Source organism: Gorilla gorilla, chromosome 7 (genome assembly GCF_029281585.2).
Source record: "Gorilla gorilla gorilla isolate KB3781 chromosome 7, NHGRI_mGorGor1-v2.1_pri, whole genome shotgun sequence".
NCBI lineage: Eukaryota > Metazoa > Chordata > Mammalia > Primates > Hominidae > Gorilla > Gorilla gorilla.
Window position 1 is genome coordinate 21426278 of NC_073231.2, and position 22478 is coordinate 21448755.

Below are 22478 nucleotides of genomic sequence, written 5' to 3' on the forward strand. Positions count from 1 at the left end.
GGGAAGTAATTGATCTGAAATTTATAATTTTGGCCTCCCAAATAAAGTGAGATTCTATAGCAGCAATTGTTAATGTAAAGAGTTCTGGAATTGGCTTAAGAGGATCAGTAAATACCCTGAATTGGATACAGAAAGGATTCATTTTATGTATTATTTTTTGAACCAGAAATTATGAATGTGTGATTGGACATGTTTACATTAGATAATGTAATATATTTTGTAGTGTTATGAACAAATAACTAAGTATTTTATTGTTTTAAGTTCTTTTATAAAAACACTTGAAGTTTTATTGAGATGTTTCGCATTTAGAAATTATACTCGAATAATTCTGGAGACAGTTAAGTAGGTCATATGCTTCCAGTTTTCAAAGAATGGCACAATCCTGGAAAATGCCACTCACCTATTCTTGTTAGTCCACCCTTTTAAATAATGACATATATTTGTAAGCTGAGAGGTAAAAAATAATCTATCTGTATGGTATCTGATGTAAAGATGGAAAAGGTGTGATATCTTTTCTCATCAGTCATAAGGGGCACAGCTGACCCTCCTGTAACAAAAGACAGGTTAACAAGAGAAAAGCATGACAGATTTATTTAATCAAAGTTTTGCACTGCATGGGAGCCTTCAGAAATGAAGCCCCAAAGACCCAAGGAAAACTGTCTGTATTTATGATTAGGTTCAATGAAGAATGGACAGCCATGTAGAAATGTGATTGGACAAAAAGAGTATGGTAATTGTAATAGACAGAGGTGGGGGAAAACCACCAAGGCCTGTTTCTTCAGATTTTTCTTGGCTTCTCTGTATAACCTTCTCCTCCTCTAGTGGACGGGCCCGGGCTCATATGGAGGTGAGGGTCTTCAGGGCGGAAGGGAAAGTGACCTTTCTAGATTTTTTGTAGGGAAGAAGGGTTCTAGTTTGTAATATACCGCCCAGGGGAGGAGGAATTCTGGTTTCTATGACTTCTTCAAGGGAGAAAGAGGGGCAGGAGGTGGTCAGAGGGAGCTTTACTTCTGAGGCCCTCCAGACTCCTTTAATTCAAAGTAATCAGCCTACCAAAGTGCGATATTTTGGGGTATTGTTTTCTCAGCCCCAATCTTGGCAATATGTTGCCTGATTACCTAAATTAGTGGTACAACTTACACTTAAAAGATTTTTGTGCGAACAGACAGATTGGTTATTCTGAAGGTGGGGTGTGTAAAAGTTGAAAGAATTTCCAGTGTTTTTTTTCCTATGAACAGTACAAAAACTTGTTACATGAGGAATATCAATATCTTGTTATATGCTGCCCACCTCCCTCATGTTTCGTTTTATGTCTCTTCTCCAAATGTAAGCTCAATAGGTGAATATCTTTTTTTGGCCGTGAAAGTACCTTTTCTTCTGCTCTACTGAGTAACTTTTCTCTACCCCATTCTGTCATCTCCTTTCCAACTCTTACCATTTTTAACCCCTTGTAATTCCGAAAATTCCACTTCAGCAATCTCTTTTTGCCCCTCTCTCTAACGATTGTGAACTTTTTAGTTGCCTTAAATTCTTATCTCCTCAGCTACCTCAGTCTTCTACAAAAAAAATAGGTGAATTTTATGTAAATTTTTTCATCTGAGTCTCAGCAATATGCACGGCAAATGAGATAACTGTCATAGATGACACGCACAAAAAAGTGTTTCACCAAAGTGTTTAAGTCAGCTGTGAAAATGGAAACTAGAAATTATGCCTCCTGGGCTCAAGTAATATGTTCTCTCTTCTAAGTATCACTTACCACAGTATTCAATTTATCACCAAAATTCCTGACTTTATGGACAGGAGTAGAACTAATTCTGTTTCTTATACTTCCTGAGGAAGCTGACTTTATGGACACTATTGGTTTTTCCCTCTGCAAGGCCCATACTTTGTGGAGGCTGGGATCTTTCAACCCAGCCTCCACTAGAGGTGAATAAGGATTGTTTATGCCAGTGATGATGGTCTCATCACCCTTCCCCCCAAGTTACTGTGGAAGCGGGACTCTTGGTTAGTGGGAGTTGGAGGGGAAGTCTGCTGGGGAGCTGCTCAAAATGTTTTCTCAGCAATAGTAACAAATGACTGGGAGGAAGAAATGTCTCATGTTTTGGATATTTTTATATGAGACAACCCTGATCCTCCAATTCCTATCTGTAAAATCAGCAATTGTGATTCCTGTCATGCAGGATTTTTGATAACTAAAAAATACATGTAAGACATTTGGAAGAGTATCTAGCACATAGTAGGCATAGGACAAATTACATTCCTTTCTTCTACTGCATAGAATCAGTGTGCTTGAAATCTTTGCCTCTTAGCCTGTAAGCTTCTAGCCAGCTTATTGTTTATAGATCTCTCATAAGCCTACCTACAACTCATCTGTCTCTGGCAGAACTACTTCTGACTTTCCCTTTAGAAAGCAAGTCCATTCCAGAAAGTTAGTTTCTTCATAAAATTAGGCATGATGCAGGTAAATAACCTAAAATATTATCTTGCACACAGGAGATGTAAACAGCAATTGTTACTGTATTTTGTTCTTGTCCGTATCTTTAAAATAGTAGTGCCATTCTCCATAGTCTTGAAAATTTGTTTTAATATTTTCTTTTGCTGCCAGTCTGCGGATTCCATTGTTCTGATTGCCTAAATGTTTAGCCTTAAAACTTCTTGTAGAGTCAGCTCTTGTATAGTTCTCCCCCACAGCTGCTAAGCTTAACCTTTTGATCACAGCTGTTAAGACTTTGTCCCCCTATCTCATGGGATTCTGAGTAAGCTTAAATTCCATGCTCTTGTTTCTATAGAATTCATTCTCAGCTTATAAGGACTCACACACAAACTTGGTAACACAAGAGATGTTGTAATGAAGGGATGTGTATGTCTGTGTTTCAACCCGTCGCATGTTATGTATTTTTATGAAAAGGATTTATTATCAACAGTCAAAATTTGCAATTTTTGTATTAAAATTTCCAGGTTTCCTTTTTATTTATTTATTTTTTGAGACAGGGTCTCACTCTGTCACCCAGGCTAGAGTGCAGTGGCACGTTCACAGCTTACCACAGCTATCCTCCCACCTCAGCTTCCCAAGTAGCTGGAACTACAGGCACATGCCATCATGCCTGGCTCATAAGTTTAATTAAATTTAATTAATTTAATTAAAAAACAATTGTTTTTGTTGTTGTTGTTGTTGTTTTGGTAGAGATGGGGTTTTGCTATGTTGCCCAGGCTTGTCTCTCAAACTCCTGGGCCTAAGCGCTCTGCCTGGCTTGGCCTCCCAAAGTGCTAGGATGACAGGCATGAGCTGCCACACCCAGCCCAATTTTTCTTGATTTAATAGACTTTATTTTTAGTGTAGTTTTATGTTCACAGCAAAATTAAAAGGCAGAAGATTTCCCCTATGTCCCCTGTCGTCTCTAACTCTTCTTTTAAAATGGAAAATCTGGAAAGATTGGTTTCCACATAGCAACATTTGCTTCAAGCTGAAGAGTAGCTGTCTCCTTTGCTGGGCTGCCCACTACCCTTTTCACTAGTTTGCAGTTCACTCCCTGTTAGACTACAAGCAGCTGCCTTCATTCATGTGTGTTACCTCGCTGGTGTAGTTATTTGATAGGAAAACTTCTTTATGGAAGGAAATAACATTAACTTGTTGTAATAAAAAAATTCTACAAGCATTTGTTATGCCTTAGCCCATTGAAGCTACAGAAATCTACAAAATATCAACATTTTGACTGTGTAAATGCACTTTGAGCTCTATATAGTAAACTTTAAAATTATGCGTATCAATCCTGTAATTAAGTGAAAACTTTGACACATTAAATTATATTGTCTATTTGTAACCAGTGATTAAGATGTATAATTGCAGAGGGTATGATGCAATAAAGCATGGTACCATTTAAGAAATATCATACAGCTCAAGTGCTCAGTTAATTTTCTCATTAGAAATATTAGTCCGTTACTGCTTTAAAAAATAGTTATGATAAGGCAGTCATTTCTCCATTGCTAGTTAAATCAGCCACATCTGCCCCTCCCCCGAACCTGAACTTCTTCCAAACCATTTCTGCTGTTTGCTCAATTAAGCCGAAAACCTGTGCCCTCTTCCATTTCTATTCAGTCTTCCATGTCTACTACCACGAGGTTCTAACAGTTCTCTCTGCCTCCAGCCTTTTCCCCTCTGCCTTTTCTTCCACATTGCTGCCAGAGTAATCTTTCTAAAATTCAAATTTGACCATGTCACTCCTTTCAGTAGTTTCCTAACTCTTGTCAAAAAAGGCCAGCCACCTTAACTTGATTCCTGGTTGTCACAGAAGATGGTGATGTGGCTGGTGGAAAGATATCAACAAACAGAATGTAACGTTTCATATATGGCAAAGGCTATGGAGACTTTTGGAGAACTTGTGTTATTTTGTATCTGAAGCTTTTCTGATAGGGCTTCTCCATTTAAAATGTACACTTTATTTCCCTGATTCACTTTTCTGAGTATTAACTCTTTTAAATGTAACTCAGATATTATTTTTTCCAGAAGACCCCACTGCCGCTAGGTTAGGTGCTTTCTTCTGTGTTTTCATAGCTCTTTGTACATCTCAGTCATTATCATCTGTTCTATTAAAAAAATGTGAAATAAGTGCTCCATGTTACACAGATTTCGAAAACAAACACAATTTACTTTGGAGTTTCTCAAAATCTTTAATGTGCTAAAGTGGATCAGCATTCTCCAAGAGACAGCTATAGTATGAAGGATTTTCCAAACAACACTGAACCATTTTTGGAGCTGTTTGTTTTAAATTCCCAGTTTCTTACTTTTTCATTCTTATATCAGTTGTGTAAGTATGTGTGTGTGTGCAAGTGCTATTGTCTTCTGTTGTTCTGATGATATTACATAAATTTATAGTCATCTTGTCTTTGCTCTTGAGTTTTTATGTTTCAATTTGTTGAATTTGGTGCACAGTTTGCGTGATTTTGTTTTATTCAAACCTTTATGACGTTCTCGTTTCTGTATTTGAGCTTCCCTGTTGACTTGTTTGTGAATACTTACTCTGTTTACCATAGTCTGCTTCTGGTGATGAAGAATAAGAATGACGAGTCCTTAGGTAGGGCAAGTTGATAGTTATCTTCTGGAAAAGGAGGCTTCCTGGGGAGTCAGTAGCTGTCGTGGGGTTAGTAACTTCCTGAGGAGTCTCCGCTAGCTTAGAGGCTATCTCTGTGTTAATCTGAATGCAAATATTACTGCTGTTTACCAGCAACAAGCTGGAAACAAGCTAGGAAAAGAGGCTAATTCCCTAGCCTACCTGCTGCTCCACGAATGTCACCCTGTTGATTAATTACTCTGAGAAATGCTCCTGACCTGCCTTCTTCCCCCCAAACTCTTAGTTTGCATTGACCTGGTTCAAGGGTTTAGAGGACCTTCAGACTGCTCCAAACTTTATATTGGACTTATGTTTTGGATTGTGATTTTTTTCCTTGTTTACTTTCTTTTTCTTCTTTTTTTTTAAATGTTCACTCCTTTCTTACGTGTAATCCTTTCTCTTTGTCAGTTTGCTCAAAATTTATCTGTATATGGTAGTTTTTGCTTTTCAGCACTGTTATGGATTTGCTTTTTAAAAATCTGTTTTGTACTTCTATCAAAACATCACAAGTACCCCATAAATATGTATAACTATTGTGTATCCATAATAATTAAAAATGAAAAATCTGTTTTGTTTTTTTATCTAAATCATAGAGAGATTTAGATAGGATGTTTGTCTGTCTGTTCTCCATCTGTTCTAAGCACTTGAATCTTTTATTTGCAAGATTCACCTATAAACATTACTTGAGTTACCCAACGCTGAGGGAAATGCATGACATCATTATCTTGAATTGATCTTTTTAGTAACTTGAGTTTCTCATCACACCGTATGCTCATTCAGAGCACAAACCACCCCATATTCATCTCTGTGTTTCAATTTCCTTGCAGGTTGCTGGATATATGCTTGGTGTTCAGTTAAACTGAGTCTTATGAAATCAAACTGAATATAAACACAAATACAAAATATAAACCAAGTGGGCCGGCTGCAGTGGCTCACTGAGCGCCTGTAATCCCAGCACTTTGGGAGGCTGAGGTGGGTGGATCGCCTGAGGTCAGGAGTTCGAGACCAGCCTGGCCAACATGGTGAAACCCTGTCTCTACTAAAAATATAAATATTAGCCGGGCATGGTGGCAGGCACCTGTAATCCCAGCTACTCGGGAGGCTGAGGCAGGAGAATCACGTGAACCTGGGAGGCAGAGGTTGCAGTGAGCTGAGATAGTGACATTGCACTCCAGCCTGGGCAACGAGAGTGAGACTTCGTCTTAAATATATATATATATATATATATATATATATATATATATATGTGTGTGTGTATGTGTATATATGTGTGTGTGTATGTGTATATATGTGTGTATATATATAAACTAAGTGATAAATTATTGTTTATTCTGTAAAAGGAAGCTTCAGAACTAGTGCCTCTGTTGCATTTTTAAATCTTTTAAAATTGATACATGATAGCTGTACAAACACTAGGTCTTATTTCTTTTATCAACTGTATATTTAAACTCACTAATTAATTTCATTTCCCCTCCTGTTTACCCTTCCTGATGTCTGGAACCATCACGTTACTTTCTTTCTTTGTGGATCTACTTTTTTAGCTTTCACATATGCAATGTTTGTCTTTTTGTGTTTGGTTTACGTCACTTAACGTAATGACTTCCAGTTCCACTCATGTTGCTGTAAATGACAGGATTTCATCCTTTTTTATGGTGGGATAATATTCTGTTGTGTATTATGCCACATTTTCTTTATCCATTCATTTGTTGATGTGTACTTAAGTTTATTACATATTTTGGCTGTTGTGAATAGTGTTGCAATAAACGTGGGAGTGCAGCTATCTCTTTGATTTTTTTTCTTTATTTTGGCAATATACCCAGTAGCAGAATTGCTGAATCATATGGCGGTTTCATTTTTTTTTCAAGGTTCTAAAGGTGCAGAGATATTGTTAGTCTTTTGAGGAACCTCCTTACTGTTCTCCATAGCAGGCTCCAAATTAGTTGTACTAATTTACATTCCCACCAGCAGTGTATCAGGGTTCCCCTGTCTCCAAATCCTTGCCAGCATTCGTTATTGCCTGGCTTTTTGATAAAAGTCTTTTTAGCTGGGGTAAAATGATATTTTTTTTTTTTTTTTTTTTGGAGATACGGTGCCACTGTGTTGCCCAGACTAATCTGGAACTCCTGGGCTCAAGCAGTCCCACTTCACTCTTGCACGTAACTGGGTTTACAGGCGCACACCACCACACCCTGTATGCTGCTTTTGAGAAATGTTTGTTGAGATCTTTCGCCAATGTTTAAATCACATTATTTGTTTTTCTGCTTTTGAGTTGTTTGAACTCCTCATGTATTCGGTAGTTAATCCTTTGTCAGATGGATAGTTTACAAAAGTTTTCTCCCGTTTTTTGGGTTGTCTCTTTACTTTGTTGATTGTTTCTTTGCTGTGTAGGTTTTATTTTATTATTTATTTATTTATTGGAAATGAAGTTTCGCTTTTGTTGCCCAGGCTGGAGTGCAATGGCACTGTCTCGGCTCACCACAACCTCCGCCTCCCGTATTCAAGCGATTTTCCTGCCTCAGCCCTCCAAGTAGCTGGGATTACAGGCACGCACCACCACGCCCGGCTAGTTTTGTATCTTTAGTAGAGACAGGGTTTCTCCATGTTGGTCAGGCTGGTCTCAAACTCCTGACCTCAGATGATCCGCCTGCCTTGGCCTCGCTGTCTAGGTTTTTAGCTTGATGTAATCCTATTTATCTGTTTCTGCTTTAGATGCCTGTGCTTTTGAGGTCTTACACAAAATTGTTTGCCTAGAACAATGTCCTGAAGCATTTCCTCAATGTTTTCTTCTAGTAGTTCCATAGTTTCAGGTCTTAGATTTAAGTCATTAATCCATTCTTATTTGATTTTTGTGTATGGTAAGAGATAAGGTCTAGTTTCATTCTTCAGCATGTAGTTACCCAGTTTTCCCAGCACCATTTATTGAAAACATCATCCTTTCTCCATTGTATGTTCTTGGTGCTTTTGTTAAGATGAGTTGGCTGTAAATTATATTTGGGTTCCTTGTTTTGCTCCATTGGTCTGTGTGTTTGTTTTTAGGCCGGTAGCATGTGAGTTGGTTACTATAACTTTGCAGTAAATTTTGAAGCTGGATAGATAGTGTGATGCCTCCAACCTTGTTCTTTTTGCTCAGAGTTGCTTCAGCTATTCAGGGTCTTGTGAGTCCATATAAATATTAGGATTATGAACAGTGAAAACACATGGATACAGGGAGGGGAACATCACACAGCAGGGCCTGTCAGGGGGCGTTAGGGGAGGGATAGCATTAGGAGAAATACCTAATATAGGTGACGGGTTGATGGGTGCAGCAAACCACCGTGGCACATGTATACCTATGTAACAAAACTGCACATTCTGCACATGTACTTCAGAACCTAAAGTATAATTTGTAAAAAAATTGTGCTTGTTTCTATTTCTGTGAAGAATGTCATTGGTATTTTGCTAGGGATTGCTCCAACTCTGTAATTTGCTTTGGGTAGTATTGTCATTTTAACAGTATTTATTCCTCCAGCCACAAGCATGGAATATCTTTCCATTTTTTTTGTACATGTCCTCTTCAATTTCTTTCATCAGTGTTCTATAGTTTTCCTTGTTTAGATCTTTCACTTCTTAAGTAAAATTGTTTGCTAGGTATTTTATATTCTTTGTAACTATTGTAACTAGGATTACTTTTTTCTTTAGATTGTTTATTGTTAGCATATGTAAATGCCACTGATTTTTGTATGTTAATTTTGTATCCTGAAACTTTACTGAATTGGTTTGTCATTTCTAACAGGTTTTTTGTTTGTCTGTTTTTTTGGTGGAGTCTTTAGGTTTTTCCAGTCGTAACATTGTGTCATCTGCGAACAAGGCTAATTTAACTTCTCTTTTCCATTTTAGATGCCGTTTATTTCTATCTCTTGCCTAATTGCTCTGGCCAAGACTTCCACTATTATATTGGATAAAAGTTTGAAAGTGGGCATGCTTGTCTTATTCTAGATCTTAGAGGAAAGGCCTTCAGTTTTTCCACATTCACTATGTCAACTATGGTTTGTTATATATGGCCTTTATTATTTTGATGTATATTCCTTCTATACCCAGTTCGATGAGGGTTCTAATCACAAAGGATTTTATTGAGTGCTTTTTCAGCATCTGTTGAAACAATCATATGTTTTTTGTTCTTGGTTCTCTTAATGGATATATCACATTTATTGATTTGCATATATATTGCACTGTCCTTGTATTCCTGGGGTAATCCCACCTGATAATGGTGAATGATCTTTTTTAATGTTATATCGAATTTGGTTTGCTAGTATTTTGTTCAGGAGTTTTGTATGTATGTTAATCTGTAATATTGGCCTGTAGTTTTCTTTTTTCTTGTTTCTATGGGTAATGCTGATCTTGTAGAATGAGTTTGGAAGTAATCCTTCTTCAATTTTTTTGAAGCATGAGTAGAATTGTTATTAGTTCTTTAAGTGTTTGGTAGAATTCACCAGCGAAGCTATCAGGTCCTCAGCTTTTCTTTGATGTGAGTCTTTTTATTATGGCTTCAATCTCATTATTATTGGCTTATTGAAGTTTTCTATTTTATCATGGTTTAATCTTAGTAGGTTGTATATGTCCAGAAATGCATTCCTTTCTTTTAGGCTTTCCAGTTTTTTAGCATATAATTCATAGTAGTGCCTAATGATTCTTTATAGTTCTGTGGTCTCAGTTGTCACATCTTCTTTTTCATTCTGACTTCATTTATTTGGGTCTTCTCTCTTAGTTCATCTAGCTAAAGGCTTGATGATTTTATCTTTTCAAATAACCAACTTTTCATTTTCTTGATCTTTTGTATTTTTGGTCTCAACTTCATTGATTTCTGCTCTGATATTTATATTTTTTCTCCTTTTAGGTTTGGTTCGTCTCTAGTTCATCAAAGTGCATAGTTGGGTTGTTTATTAGAAGTCTTTTTACTTTTTTGATACAGTCATTTATTGCTATAAACTTTCTTCTTTGTATCACTTTTGCTTTATCACATAGATTTTGGTGTGTTCTATTTCCATTTTCATCTGTTTGAAGACTTTTTAAAATTTCCTTTTTAATTTCTTTGTCACCCCATTGGCTGTTCAGTAGCATTTTTAATTTCCATGTGGTTGTGTAGTTTCTGAAGTTCCTCTTGTTATTGTTTTCTAGTTTTATTGCATTGTGGTCAGAAAACATACTTGATGTAATTTCTGATTTCTTTGAGTTTTTTCAGACTTGTTTTGTGGCCTAAGATATGTTCTGTTGTGGAGAATGTTCCATGTGCTGATGAAAAGAACATATTGTGCAGCAGTTGAGTGCAGTGTTCTGTAAATGTCAATTAGGCCTGTTAGGTCCAACGTGAAGTTTAACTTTGGTGTTTCTTTATTGATTTTCTGTCTGGATGATCTTTGCATTACTGATAGTAGAGCGAAAGTCCCCTATTGTTAATGTATTGCAATCTGTCTTTCTCTTTAGGTTCATTAATGTTTGCTGTATGTACTTTGGAGCTCTGGTTTTGGGTGCATAGATATTTGTAATTGTTATATCTGCTTGCTGAATTGACCCCTTTATCATTTTATATAGTGACCTTTGATTCTTTTTATAGTCTTTGATTTGTAGTCTGTTTTATTTGATGTAAGTATAGCTGCTCCTGCTCCTTTTGGTTTCCAGTTGTATGAAATATCTTTTTCTACTCCTTCACTTTCAGTCTACGTGTGTCTTTGTATATGAAGTGGGTTTCTTGTAGGCAAGATATTCTTGGGTCTTGTTGCTTTATCCATTCAGCCACTTAATGCCTTTTAATTGGAGAATTTAGTCCATTACATTAATTATTGATAAGTGAGGACTTCTTCCATTTTGTTGCTTGTTTTCTGGTTGTTTTTAATCTCCTCTCTTCCTTTCTTACTATCTTCATTTGTAGGTAAGTGACTTTCTTTGGTGGTATGTTTTAATTTGTTGCTTTTTTATGTTTAGTGAATCTACTATAGGTTTTTGCACTGTGGTTTTCATGAGGTTTACAAAAAACATATATGTAATAAGTTATTTCAAAGAGACGATAACTTAGATCATAAAGAAAAGAATAGAAACAAAAATATTTATGCCTGAATTCCTTCTCCCCAACATTTGGACTTTTAATTGTCTCAATTTACAGATTGTTATATTACCTATCTCTTAACAGGTTGTCGTAGCTATTGTTGTTTTTGATAGATTTTTATTTTGGGCCTCATACTGGAGTTATAAGTGGATGCACACCATAATTACAGTATTAGAGGATTCTGGGTTTCTATGTGTACTTAATTTTACCGGTGGATTTCATGCCTCCAGATGTTTTCTCTTTACACATTAATTTTTTTTCTTTCCGACTGATGAACTCCCTTTAGCATTTCTTATAAGATGGGTCTTCGGGTGAATTCTCCATGCTTTTATTTATGTGGGAAACACTTTGATTCTCCTTCATATTTGAAAGATAACTTTGCTGGTTACAGTATTTTTGGATGGCAAGTTGTTTGTTTGTTTGTTTGTTTTTTCCTTTCAGCATTTGGAAAATGTTGTTCCACTCCCTTCTGGCCTATATGGTTTTCATTGAGAAGTCTGTTGCCAGACAAATTAGAGCTCCTTTTTATGTTGTTTCTTTCCTCTTGCTGATTTTAGGATCCTCTCTTTGTGCTTCACCTTTGAGAGTTTGATGATTATATGCCTAGGAGTAGCCTTATTTGTGTCAGATTTGTTCAGTGTATCTGACCTTCCAGTACCTGGATATTTATGTCTTTCTCAAGCTTTGGAAGTTTTTCTGTGACTATTTCTTGGAATAACCTTTCTACCCATTCCTCTGGCTCAACTTCCTTTTGAACACCAGTAATTCTTAGATGTGGTCTTCTGAGGCAATATTCTGTATTTTGTAGGTGGTCTTCATTTCTTTTCAGTCTTTTTTCTTCTTTCTCTTACTGTGTATTTTCTAATAACCTGTCTTCAGATTTACTGATTGTTTCTTCTGCCTGATCCATTCTGCCATGGAGAGCCTCTAATGTATTTCAGTTCAGCAAACGTATTTCTCATTTCCAACATTTCTGTTTAATTTTTTATTATTACTTAAATCTCTTTGTTAAATTTCTCTGATAAATTTCTGAATTTTTTGTTTTATTTTGGAGATCACTGAGTTTCCTTAAAAGTACTATTTAAATTTTTGTTCAGAGAGCTCACATATTATTATCTCATTAGGGTCAGTCATTTGTTCTTTGCTTCGTCTGCTTAGGGAAGTCAGGCTCCCTGTTTGCTCTTGTTTCCTGCGGATGTGCATCTGTGTCTTTACTTTGACGAATTAGTTATTTATTCTGGTCTTCTCTCTCTGGCTTGTTTTGGTTTTATTGAATATATTTGCTTAAAGACTCTTTACTGTAAGGTTGCTGCCTCCTTTTTGGTTCTCAGTGGCACTTTAAACCCGGGTTTGCCTTGGCTCTAGTAAGTACCTGGAGCAGTGCCCATCTCTAATGGGGGAGCTCCCAAAGGGGATATCCCAACAGTGTGGGAAGGCTGGCAAAGGGTTCCTGCCCATGGTATCTGTGGAATATATCTCCTACAACATGGAGCTGCTGAATAGGCACTCTGATTTGGTGTTTTCTTTGGCTGCAGACAGGGCAGTTTCCAGGGTTGAGGATGGTAGTCTTGCCTCTCCCCTTTGTCTCTGGCTGTCCTCAGGGATATTTCTCCCTTCAGTCCTCATGATGCTTCTGGTGAGTTGAGGCAGGGGTGAATCTCCTGCCAGGGAACCAAAAATGGTGGGAAAGCCGATTGTCCACCTCGATCTTACTTTTTCCAGTGTAGAAATCGTGAGTCGAGGGGAAATTTTTTGTATGCTTGATGCTGGGAAGATTGTGGGGAGAGGCATCACAGATATGGAAGTCCGATTCTCTTACCATCTGCTCAGAGTTTTTTCACTTCTCTGTGGCCCTGAGAAGTGACTGATCCTCATATTTGAGTTCTGGGATGTTGTTGGTGTTAATCTTAGTGTTACATATTTGTTGTTTTCTGTGACATTAAGTGAAGCCAGCTTGCCTCTATGACACCATTTTGGAACTTGAAATCTCTAATGCATATTAACGTCTATTTGTTTCCATTTGGGGGACTATCAAAGAAATGAGGATGCCAGTTAATCTATATTCTTAATAACAAAGTGATATATTATTACAGCTTTATTTAGCCCCAACAAATTCAGAGCCGCTGAGGTAAAACCATAGTAATTCTCTTCTCCCAGAGAAACTAGAAAACAAAATTATTAATTTACAGGTCATTTAAATTTTCTCTTATGGTGTGATTAAAATATTACTTTAAAGTGTGTGTGTGTGTATTTACGTTGAAAATAGTACCACTGTCAGTATAAAGATATGGTTATAAGAATGTTTATCAAAGTGTGGTTTGTAAGAATAAAACCTGCAAACAATCTAAATATCTAATAGTAGAAAATAGCTGAAATAATAGTATGACCATATACTACAACATTATGCAGCCATTAAAAATTATATTGTAGGCCGGGCACGATGACTCATGCCTGTAATCCTAGCACTTTGGGAGGCCGAGGCGGGCAGATCACGAGGTCAAGAGATTGAGATCATCCTGGCCAACATGGTGAAACCCCGTCTCTACTAAAAATAAAAAAATTAGCTGGGTGTGGTGGTGTGCACCTGTAGTCCCAGCTACTCGGGAGACTGAGGCAGGAGAATTGCTTGAACCCGGGAGGCGGAGGTTGCAGTGAGCCGAGATCTCGCCATTGCACTCCAGCCTGATGACTGAGTGAAACCCCATCTCAAAATAAAAAAAAAAAAAAAAGATATTGTAAAATAACATTTACTAATTTGGAAAGATAATCACAATTGAGTGAGAAAAGAGTAACTTACAAAACTGATGTACAGTGTAATTATATTTTTATTTTAAATAAGGCTATGAGTGTACAAAGAAGTTTAGAAGATTATACAGCAATATGTTTACAGTGGTTTTTTGGTGACTTTTTTTTAATGAGAATGAATGTTTTGGAATAAGTTTTTAAAAAGTATTAAAATAGCAACATTCAAAATCATATTTGTGATGAATATTCAGGGAATTATTCCTGTTTTAATTAAGTAAAACAAGTACTTATCTGTTGTTTAATGCAGCTAATCAAAATGCATTTCTAGATTGCAATGATTAACTTGTTTTGGAATTTGTTGATGGTTCAGCTCTCATTAATATTGTAAGTATCACATTCTGTTATTTGTGATACCTAGTTTGTGAAGAAAACTCATAAAAAAATTTTAGGAACTGTCATCAGTATAACTGGAGAAAATGAATTGGACATTTCTAACCAATTATTTAGATAAAAATTATTTAAATCAAATTTATTTTAATATGTTTTCAATGAAAATTTTCTATAAAAATCTGAACAATGTCTGAAAAACTGAGGAGTTAAAACTTCATTGGAAGGCCAAGGCAGGTGGATCACTTGAGGTCAGGAATTCGAGACCAGCCTAGCCAGCATGGTGAAACCCCTTATCTACAAAATATATATATAACTGGGTGTGGTGGCACACACCTGTAGTCCCAGCTACTCATGAGGCTGAGGCAAGAGAATTGCTTGAACCCAGGAGGCAGAAATTATAGTGAGCCAAGATCGTGTCACCACACTCAGCCTGGGCAACAGAGCGAGACTCCGTGTCAAAAAGACAAACAAAAAACTTTAATACTATAAATCTAGAGAGGGACAAACTTGCATGTTCTAAATGCCTATTTAATAATAGCTAACATTTATTGAACACTTATTTGCCTGGTACTGTGTTGGGGGATTTACATGCATTATTTTGCGTAATCTAACAAATCTTTTAGGTGGGTAGATTTTTTTTAACATCTCCCTTTCCCATTTGAGAGAAAAGGCTTAACTTACCCATGACAGTAAATAAATGGTAAAGACAGGATTTGAACCCAGGAAGCCTGACCTGAGAGGCAGTGCTATTAATTACTAAGATGCTCTAGTTGACTTTGAACTGGTGGATGCTTTTGTGACCAGTATTTATTTCCTTGAACAATGACCTCTTCAGGTTCTAAAATAATGTAGAGGAATAAAAAACTTAGGCCATTCTGTTGATTATGTGGTGTTCATACAAGGGAGGAGGTTTTTCAGTCCAAACCTAATTCCCAAAGAAAAACTTCCAGAAAAACTGTTCAAGTCCTAATATTGAGTGTCCACTTGAGTCTTTTCTTAATCGTTTTTTCTAAATGATAACTCCATTCCTTAGGATATCAGAGAGGAAAGCTTATCTGCATCTACAGTTTTTCTGTAACTCCATCCCAACACTTTTGAATCTTTTAAGCTATCTTAAGATTTACATATCCTAGAGGCTGGGTTTTTATCAAAGGACCAAAAACAGGGAAATAAGAGGTTTTATAAAGCTGTTAGATGAAGCATCCAAAAGAACAAAAAGCAAATCATTAGTCATAAGCTAGATCTTTGAAGGGTATTCATGCTTGAAGAAGTTTCATGTCCATTTCAATATTAAGCTTCCTCTGCAACCTCACCTCATTAATACTACTTAGCATTTTCCCCCTTGGAAATATCATGAATATTGGTTAGAATTTCAAGTGAGCCCCCAAAAGACTTGCTTAGTGTATTATAGTTGTAATAATATATGCCTGCAAATAACAATGAAACAAACTTATGAATGTAGAATGTTAAAGTATCAGGGACTTAGAAGCCAAGAATTGTATTACCTGCCAATACCAAAGACCCAAGAATGGTGGCTAAAACAAGATAAAAGTTTATTTTTCTCACACATAAAGCAAATTCAGAGTTTGACAATTGCATAGTCATCAAGGACCCAAGCTACTTCTTTCTTTCTGCCTAGCTTTCCTTAGTGCATGGCTTCAATTCTCACAGTCACTCATGGTGCAAAATGGCTGTTAGAAGTCTAGTTCCTGGATCGAAGGAGGAAGTAGAAGGAAGGCAGGAAGGGCAAAATGGGCTCATATCAGTTGTCTATTATTTTGTTCCCTTTAAGACATTTTCCTACAATTTCTCCCTACAACTTTCCTGTACATTCTACTGGATGGGATTTAAGTCTATAGCAACAACTAGCTATAAGAACTAACTAGAACATTGCTACCCAGAATAAAATCAGGCTTCTCTACTTAGAAAAAAGGGGATATTTGTTTTTGGAAAGCAGCCAGCATCCTCTGTCATAAGATTGTAGGATGCATCTCATCTAGACTTTTAAGTTCAAGCTGTTAAGACCCAGACTTCCCCAGCTGCCGATATTGCTGAATAGTGGCAGTTAAAACCCAGATGGATTGCTCACCTTTATTAACTGGAGAGCACACAATTGCTTCTGCTAATGGTAAATTGGGTAGAGTGATAGTAAATCAGTGTAGCATTAATGAAGAGTTTTTTCTTGCCTCTTTACCTCATCATCCCCCTTCCCCTGGATAGTTCAGAATGTTACTGTGTGCTTAGTTGATGAGCCTTTCTAACTATGATCATTTTCCTTCCCCTCAAGATACAAGTTATGCTGGCTATCCAGATTCTGTGATTAAAAATAACGGTAGTTTTAGTAGATTCTAGCACTTAACATTCGTTTTTATAAAACAATAATGGTTTCATGACTTTGGGTAAATTTTTTTAAATTTTCTCCTGCAGTATAGCCGAAATACAGAAAGATGTGGAATACAGATTGCCGTTCACCATAAACAACCTGACAATTAACATTAATATGTGAGTAGAATTGTATCCTACTTTTTCATGTAAAAGGACTTAACAGTTTTTTTATTGTTTCTTAGTTATTAGAAATAAACTTTTAAGGTGAACTTATTTCAAGTAACTATAATTTATAAAATAGTGCACAATTCAGTGAAATCAAAATATTCGAAAGCTATCACTGTTATAGTGTTATAAGAAAGAAACTAGAAAAGAGGAAATGCAATAAAAATGTGTAACACTAATTCTTAGTACTGTAATTGTTTTTATTGATTAGCACTAAAATCTTAGCTGGAGGTATGCTGAAAAATGATAATAAAAAACAAAGGGGTTATATATATAAAGCCATTAGAGATAGATTCACCTTTAAATCAGAAACAAGTTAAAATATTCCAAATTTCAGCAACAGATATACTACATCAACCAGAAAGTTCAAGGTTAGATTTGATTTGCTGATCATTTTTAAGAAAAACAAAAAAGTTAAAAATATAATTATGAGGGTTTTACTTAAGTTACAAAAAGTTGGACAAAGTGATTGCTGAAGTAGCAATTTAGCCTTAAATGCAGCTATGAGGCTGTAGTGTGAAAAGGCTGTGATTACCTGAGGTTACATTAAGTGCCTGCTGCTAGAGCAAGTGTTTGAGCCAGATAAGAAGGCACCTAACTTGAAGACAGGAACCTTATCTTATTCACCTTCACGTTCTCCTTGCCTAGCATACTACCTGTACATAGGAGACCTTATTAAATACTAATGAGTGAATTAAAGCATGAATATATAAGTGCTATGTTAACGATATATATGAGCTTTTTTATTTATTTACTTATTTTTGAGATGGAGCCTCCCTCTGTCGCCCAGACTGAAGTGCAGTGGCACAATCTTGGCCACTGCAACCTCCGCCTCCCGGGTTCAAGCGATTCTCCTGCCTCAGCTTCTTGAGTAGCTGGGATTACAGGCACGCCCCACCATGCCTGGTTGATTTTTGAATTTTCAGTAGAGACGAGGTTTCACCATGTTGGTCAGGCTGGTCTCGAACTCCTGACCTCGTGATACACCCGCCTCGGCCTCCCAGAGTGCTGGAATTACGGGCGTATGTGAGCTTTTTGAATCCTCACAGCAGCCCTGCAAATTAGGGCAAATTACAGAAACACGGTTAGTAAGTAGCATAGTCAAGATACAAACTGGGCTCCAAAGGCCATTTAGTGCCTTTTTTACCAAACTAGGTTTAAAATCTTCAGCTTTGTAAATGAAGTAGTTTTATCTCTCATCAAATGACCAGGTAGAGCTAAGCAGGAGAGGCCAACAAGGACCCAGTTTTCTTTTCAACAGTATGACCAACAAATAGTTGTTTGAACCATCAGGGGAACAAAGAGACAATTGAAAGTAAAATATTCTTGAGTTTTAGAGATTTGGAAACAGGGTTTCATATCAAGTAAACTCTCATTTTTAAGATTTCATTCACTAATCTTGGTTTTGTAGTAGTTCAAAAAAGGTTAAAATTTTTGCTTTTGTGTGTGTGTGTGTGTTGAAAATTTACTGTTCTTTACGTGAAACCATGTGATTGACCTCTAACTTGGGAGAGATATGTCATTTGGGGCATTTAGAAGGGAGCCGTGTAGAACCAAGTCTTGATGACAGCTACAATGTTTCAATCCTCCTACTTTACATTTTATCCTCTTTAGAAATACAGTAAATAGTGAAATAATGTTTCACAGCATTTTATTTATTTTTATCTTACTTTAGTTTTCCAAAGATGGGGTCTCACTGTGTTGCCCAGGCTGGACTTGAACTCCTGGGCTCAAGTGGCTCTCCTGCCTTAGCCTCCCAAGTAACTGGGACTACAGGCAAGCACCACCATGCCCAGCTGTGACAGCATTCTCAAAGTAGAAAAACCACAGAAAATTATATGGCTAGAACCTGTGGTCCAATAAATAGCCAGACTGGACTAGTATGGTTCACCTGATAAAAATGCCTGATCTAATTTTTACCTAAGATTTTGTATAGCTTGGTATATTGTGTTTGAAAGCAACTAATTGGCATGATGTGAAGAATATTCTATAATTCATGTCCATATTTCACATTAAGATTTTACTGTGTTGAATGACTAGTCTTGTTACCAAATTTTAGTCTTAAACATATTTTCAGACAACACCATAATAGAGCACTTATTACTAAATAACCCATATCAAAGTGTGAAAATTTAATTTACTTTTAAATAGCTTTGTTTTAAGATTTTGACCGTATAATATATGTTTGTTTTCTTTGTTTTTGTTTTTCATCTGTTCTACCTCTACCAGATTGCTTCCTCCACAGTTTCCTCAGGAAAAACCAGTGATCAGTGTTTATCCACCAATACGACATCACTTAATGGATAAACAAGGAGTGTATGTTACCTCTCCATTAGTAAACAATGTATGTATATGGGATAATTTATTTCAGGGTAATATAATAGGTGTATTACTTTTCTACTAAATATTTTAGAAATCTGAAATGCATTTAAAGTTTCATTTTGTCGTGAGTACTTTTTTTAAAAATTGAATATTTAAGACTACGCCTTAAAGTTCTTACAATATGTTATGGTTGATTGTGAAAGATTGTAACTTCCATATACTCTAGTATTTACCTTTGAACCCTCAAATTATTGTAAATAGTCAAGTAAGGAAATATTTTGGCTCCATTTTTGATTCAATGGACTTTTAACCTGTTTACTAATCACCAGATATTTATGGTATCGATTCTATAAGAAAATGCTGTAACTTGTTAATTGCTAATATCCTTTTTCATTTAATTCTTGACCTGCAAAAGTAAGTTAATATTTAAAGTGACATTATCCTAATGAGACTTTATAATCTTTTTGTGGAAGTGATTTTAAGCATCATGCATTGTTACTTTCAGTTTACAATGCACTCAGATCTTGGAAAAATTATTCAGAGTCTATTGGATGAGTTTTGGAAGAATCCTCCAGTTTTAGCTCCTACTTCAACAGCATTTCCTTAGTAAGTATATTTCTAGTAAATAAAAAAGTCTGCATGTATTTTAATGTATTAATCAAAATATAGTTTAAAAATTCAAATGATGTTAAAAATCAGTCCTCCGATTTCTACATCTCCACAAATACATCCATACTTCCAGAGGCAACTGTTTTACTCTTTTACCTGTTTCTTCTAATGTTTACCTACATCTTTCTGAATAATGTATGCATACTTCTATCACTCAATTCTTTCATTTTAGATATTATCTGTTGGCCTCCTATTGTCATAGATGAAGATTTCAGCTGTTTTTCACTAAACTTCCTTTCTCCTCACTGTCTCAGTGAAATTATATCATGATTTTTAATATTATTCCATATTTGGTGTATTTATTACTGTGACTCTCAATATTGTCCATTGCTGAGCCAAGTATGTTACCATGTTTACATTTCCCTTATGGTGCAATTTTTTGCCTTTTTTCTGGAATTAATAATTACCTACATTTTGTATTTGGTTTGGTTTTGTTTTAGATCATCTTCATTTTCCACATCATCTTAAATTTTAAGATCTTACTGAATTTCCACAGAGCTTTTAGCAACTATGAAAAATATCCTTTAAACCATTTTTTTCATATCAAACCAGTAAGGTAATACCTGGGTTTCATTGTTTCCTTCACATTCAGTGCTCCACTTCTTCCCTCCATTCTGAGTTACTCTCTATGACGTTTGCGTAACTCTCAGCCAGGAATTTCCTTTGTTGTCATCCTGGGATTTTCCCTTTGCCACTTTCTTGTATTGGATTCTCCATTTCTTAGATTTCGTTTTTCCCTTTCTCAGGCCATTTCCTAGTTTCTTGGTTTACTGCCTTCCAGTAGCTTCCTGAATAAAGTCATGTTCTCGTACTAAGGATACTGTTTTAGTCTTGTTCTTGCATTGCTATAAAGGAATACCTGAGACTGGGTAATATATAAAGAAAAGAGGTTTAATTGGCTCAGGGTTCTGCACGCTATACAAGAAGCATGACATTGTCATCTGCTTGGCATCTGAGGAGCTTTTACTCCCGGTAGAAGGTAAAGCGGGTGCAGGCACATTACATGATGAGAGCAAGAGTGAGGAGTGGGGGAGGTACCACACCCTTTTAAACAGTCAGATCTCATGAGAACTCACTATGGAAAGGACAGCAGCAAGAGGGTGGCATTAAAGTATTCATGAGAAATACACCCCCATGATCCAGTCACCTCCCAGCAGGCCCCACCTCCAACATTGGGGATTACAATTCAGTATGAGATTTTAAGGGGAAAACATCCAAACTATATCAGATGAATAACAGGTTACCCTAAAAACTTTTGGTTGAAATAATGACATTTATGTTTTTTTAAGAATCTACCATTTGGTTAGGGACCAGTGGCGATAACTCATTTTTGCTCCACTTTTTGCATTAGCTGGTGTCGTCTGGCAGTTAATGTTGGCTTAATGCTTAGACTTCAGTGCTGATACATCTATATGTGGCATCTCCATGTGACCTGCGCTTCCTCACTGCGTGGCAGGGGTGAGATCTGAGGGTCAGGATCCCAAGAGAGAGAGCATTCCAACCAAGTGGAAGCTGTATTATCTTTTTTGGTTTAGTCCTGAATGTTATTCAGCATCATTTCTGCTGCATTTTCTAAAGTTAGTCACCTAGACCCACCCAGATTGAAAGGGGAGGGAAAGTAGACTTCATCTCTCGATGGGGTAGCAAAGTTCAAGAAGTGCATATGGGACTGGAAATCTGGTTGTGGTCATTTTGGAAAATAAAGTCTGTCACATTCTTCCTCGTAGCCGTAAGAATTCACCTCTTTCCTATATGTGAATAGGCACACTCCCCTTTCCCCAAGAACTTGCAGAGTTCATCATATTACAGAATCAAGCTTGTGTTCTTTCATCTAAGTCAGATTCAAGTACAGATGAGGTTTCTCACTTGTGTTCCTGAAGAACAATTCGTCTTGATCTGAAGACAACGGAATTAAAGAGACAAGGTAGCTGCCCCTCACACACCCACTGTACAATGGTAGAACAAGCTTCGGGTAACCACTATAGATTCCAAAAGAGAGGAAGTAGGAAGCACACAGGAGCCACTGGTTCATAACAGTACTGAAATCCAATTGGGCACATTGGTTTTTTTATTAAGACTTAGTTAATGGAAATGATTCTTCATAGAGTAATTCTCGTTTCTTGGTTCTGCCTTCTGTGTCGTAATTCCTTTCTGTAAAATGTAGCCCTTGTTTCCAAGTGCATAGTTTTTTCAGCCTACTTCCTGCCTGTAGAAATTAAGGGTCTGATAGCCTCTTTTTCATTTGGTACTCTCTCTGTCCCTTGTAGACCCAAGATGGCACAATTCCTTTAACATGCTTATGATTGGCTGGGCACGGTGGCTCACGCCTGTAATCCCAGCACTTTGGGAGGCCAAGGCAGGCGGATCACGAGGTCAGGAGATCGAGACCATCCTGGCTAACATGGTGAAACCTCGTCTCTACTAAAAATACAAAAAATTTAGCTGGGCATGGTGGTGGGCGCCTGTAGTCCCAGCTACTCGGAAGGCTGAGGCAGGAGAATGGCGTGAACCCAGGAGGAAGAGCTTGCGGTGAGCCGAGATCACGCCACTGCACTCCAGCCTGGACGACAGAGCAACACTCCATCTCAAAAAAAAAATGCTTATGATTTCTTATG

General features: G+C 36.8%; 1 protein-coding gene across 9 annotated transcripts in view; it reads left to right on the forward strand.

The window, feature by feature from the left end:
• VPS37A (VPS37A subunit of ESCRT-I) overlaps window positions 1-22478 on the forward strand; it is a 58800-nt gene that overhangs the window by 2326 nt on the left and 33996 nt on the right. For all 9 annotated transcript variants that reach the window (XR_008667968.2, XR_008667971.2, XR_008667967.2 and 6 more), the window contains exons 2-4: window positions 16750-16824; window positions 19102-19216; window positions 19700-19800. Coding sequence is in view for 5 of the 9 variants with exons in the window: in XM_004046693.5 (XP_004046741.3) it covers window positions 16750-16824; window positions 19102-19216; window positions 19700-19800 (291 nt within the window). In the remaining 4 variants the exon portion in view is untranslated. The remainder of the gene's footprint in view (window positions 1-16749; window positions 16825-19101; window positions 19217-19699; window positions 19801-22478) is intronic.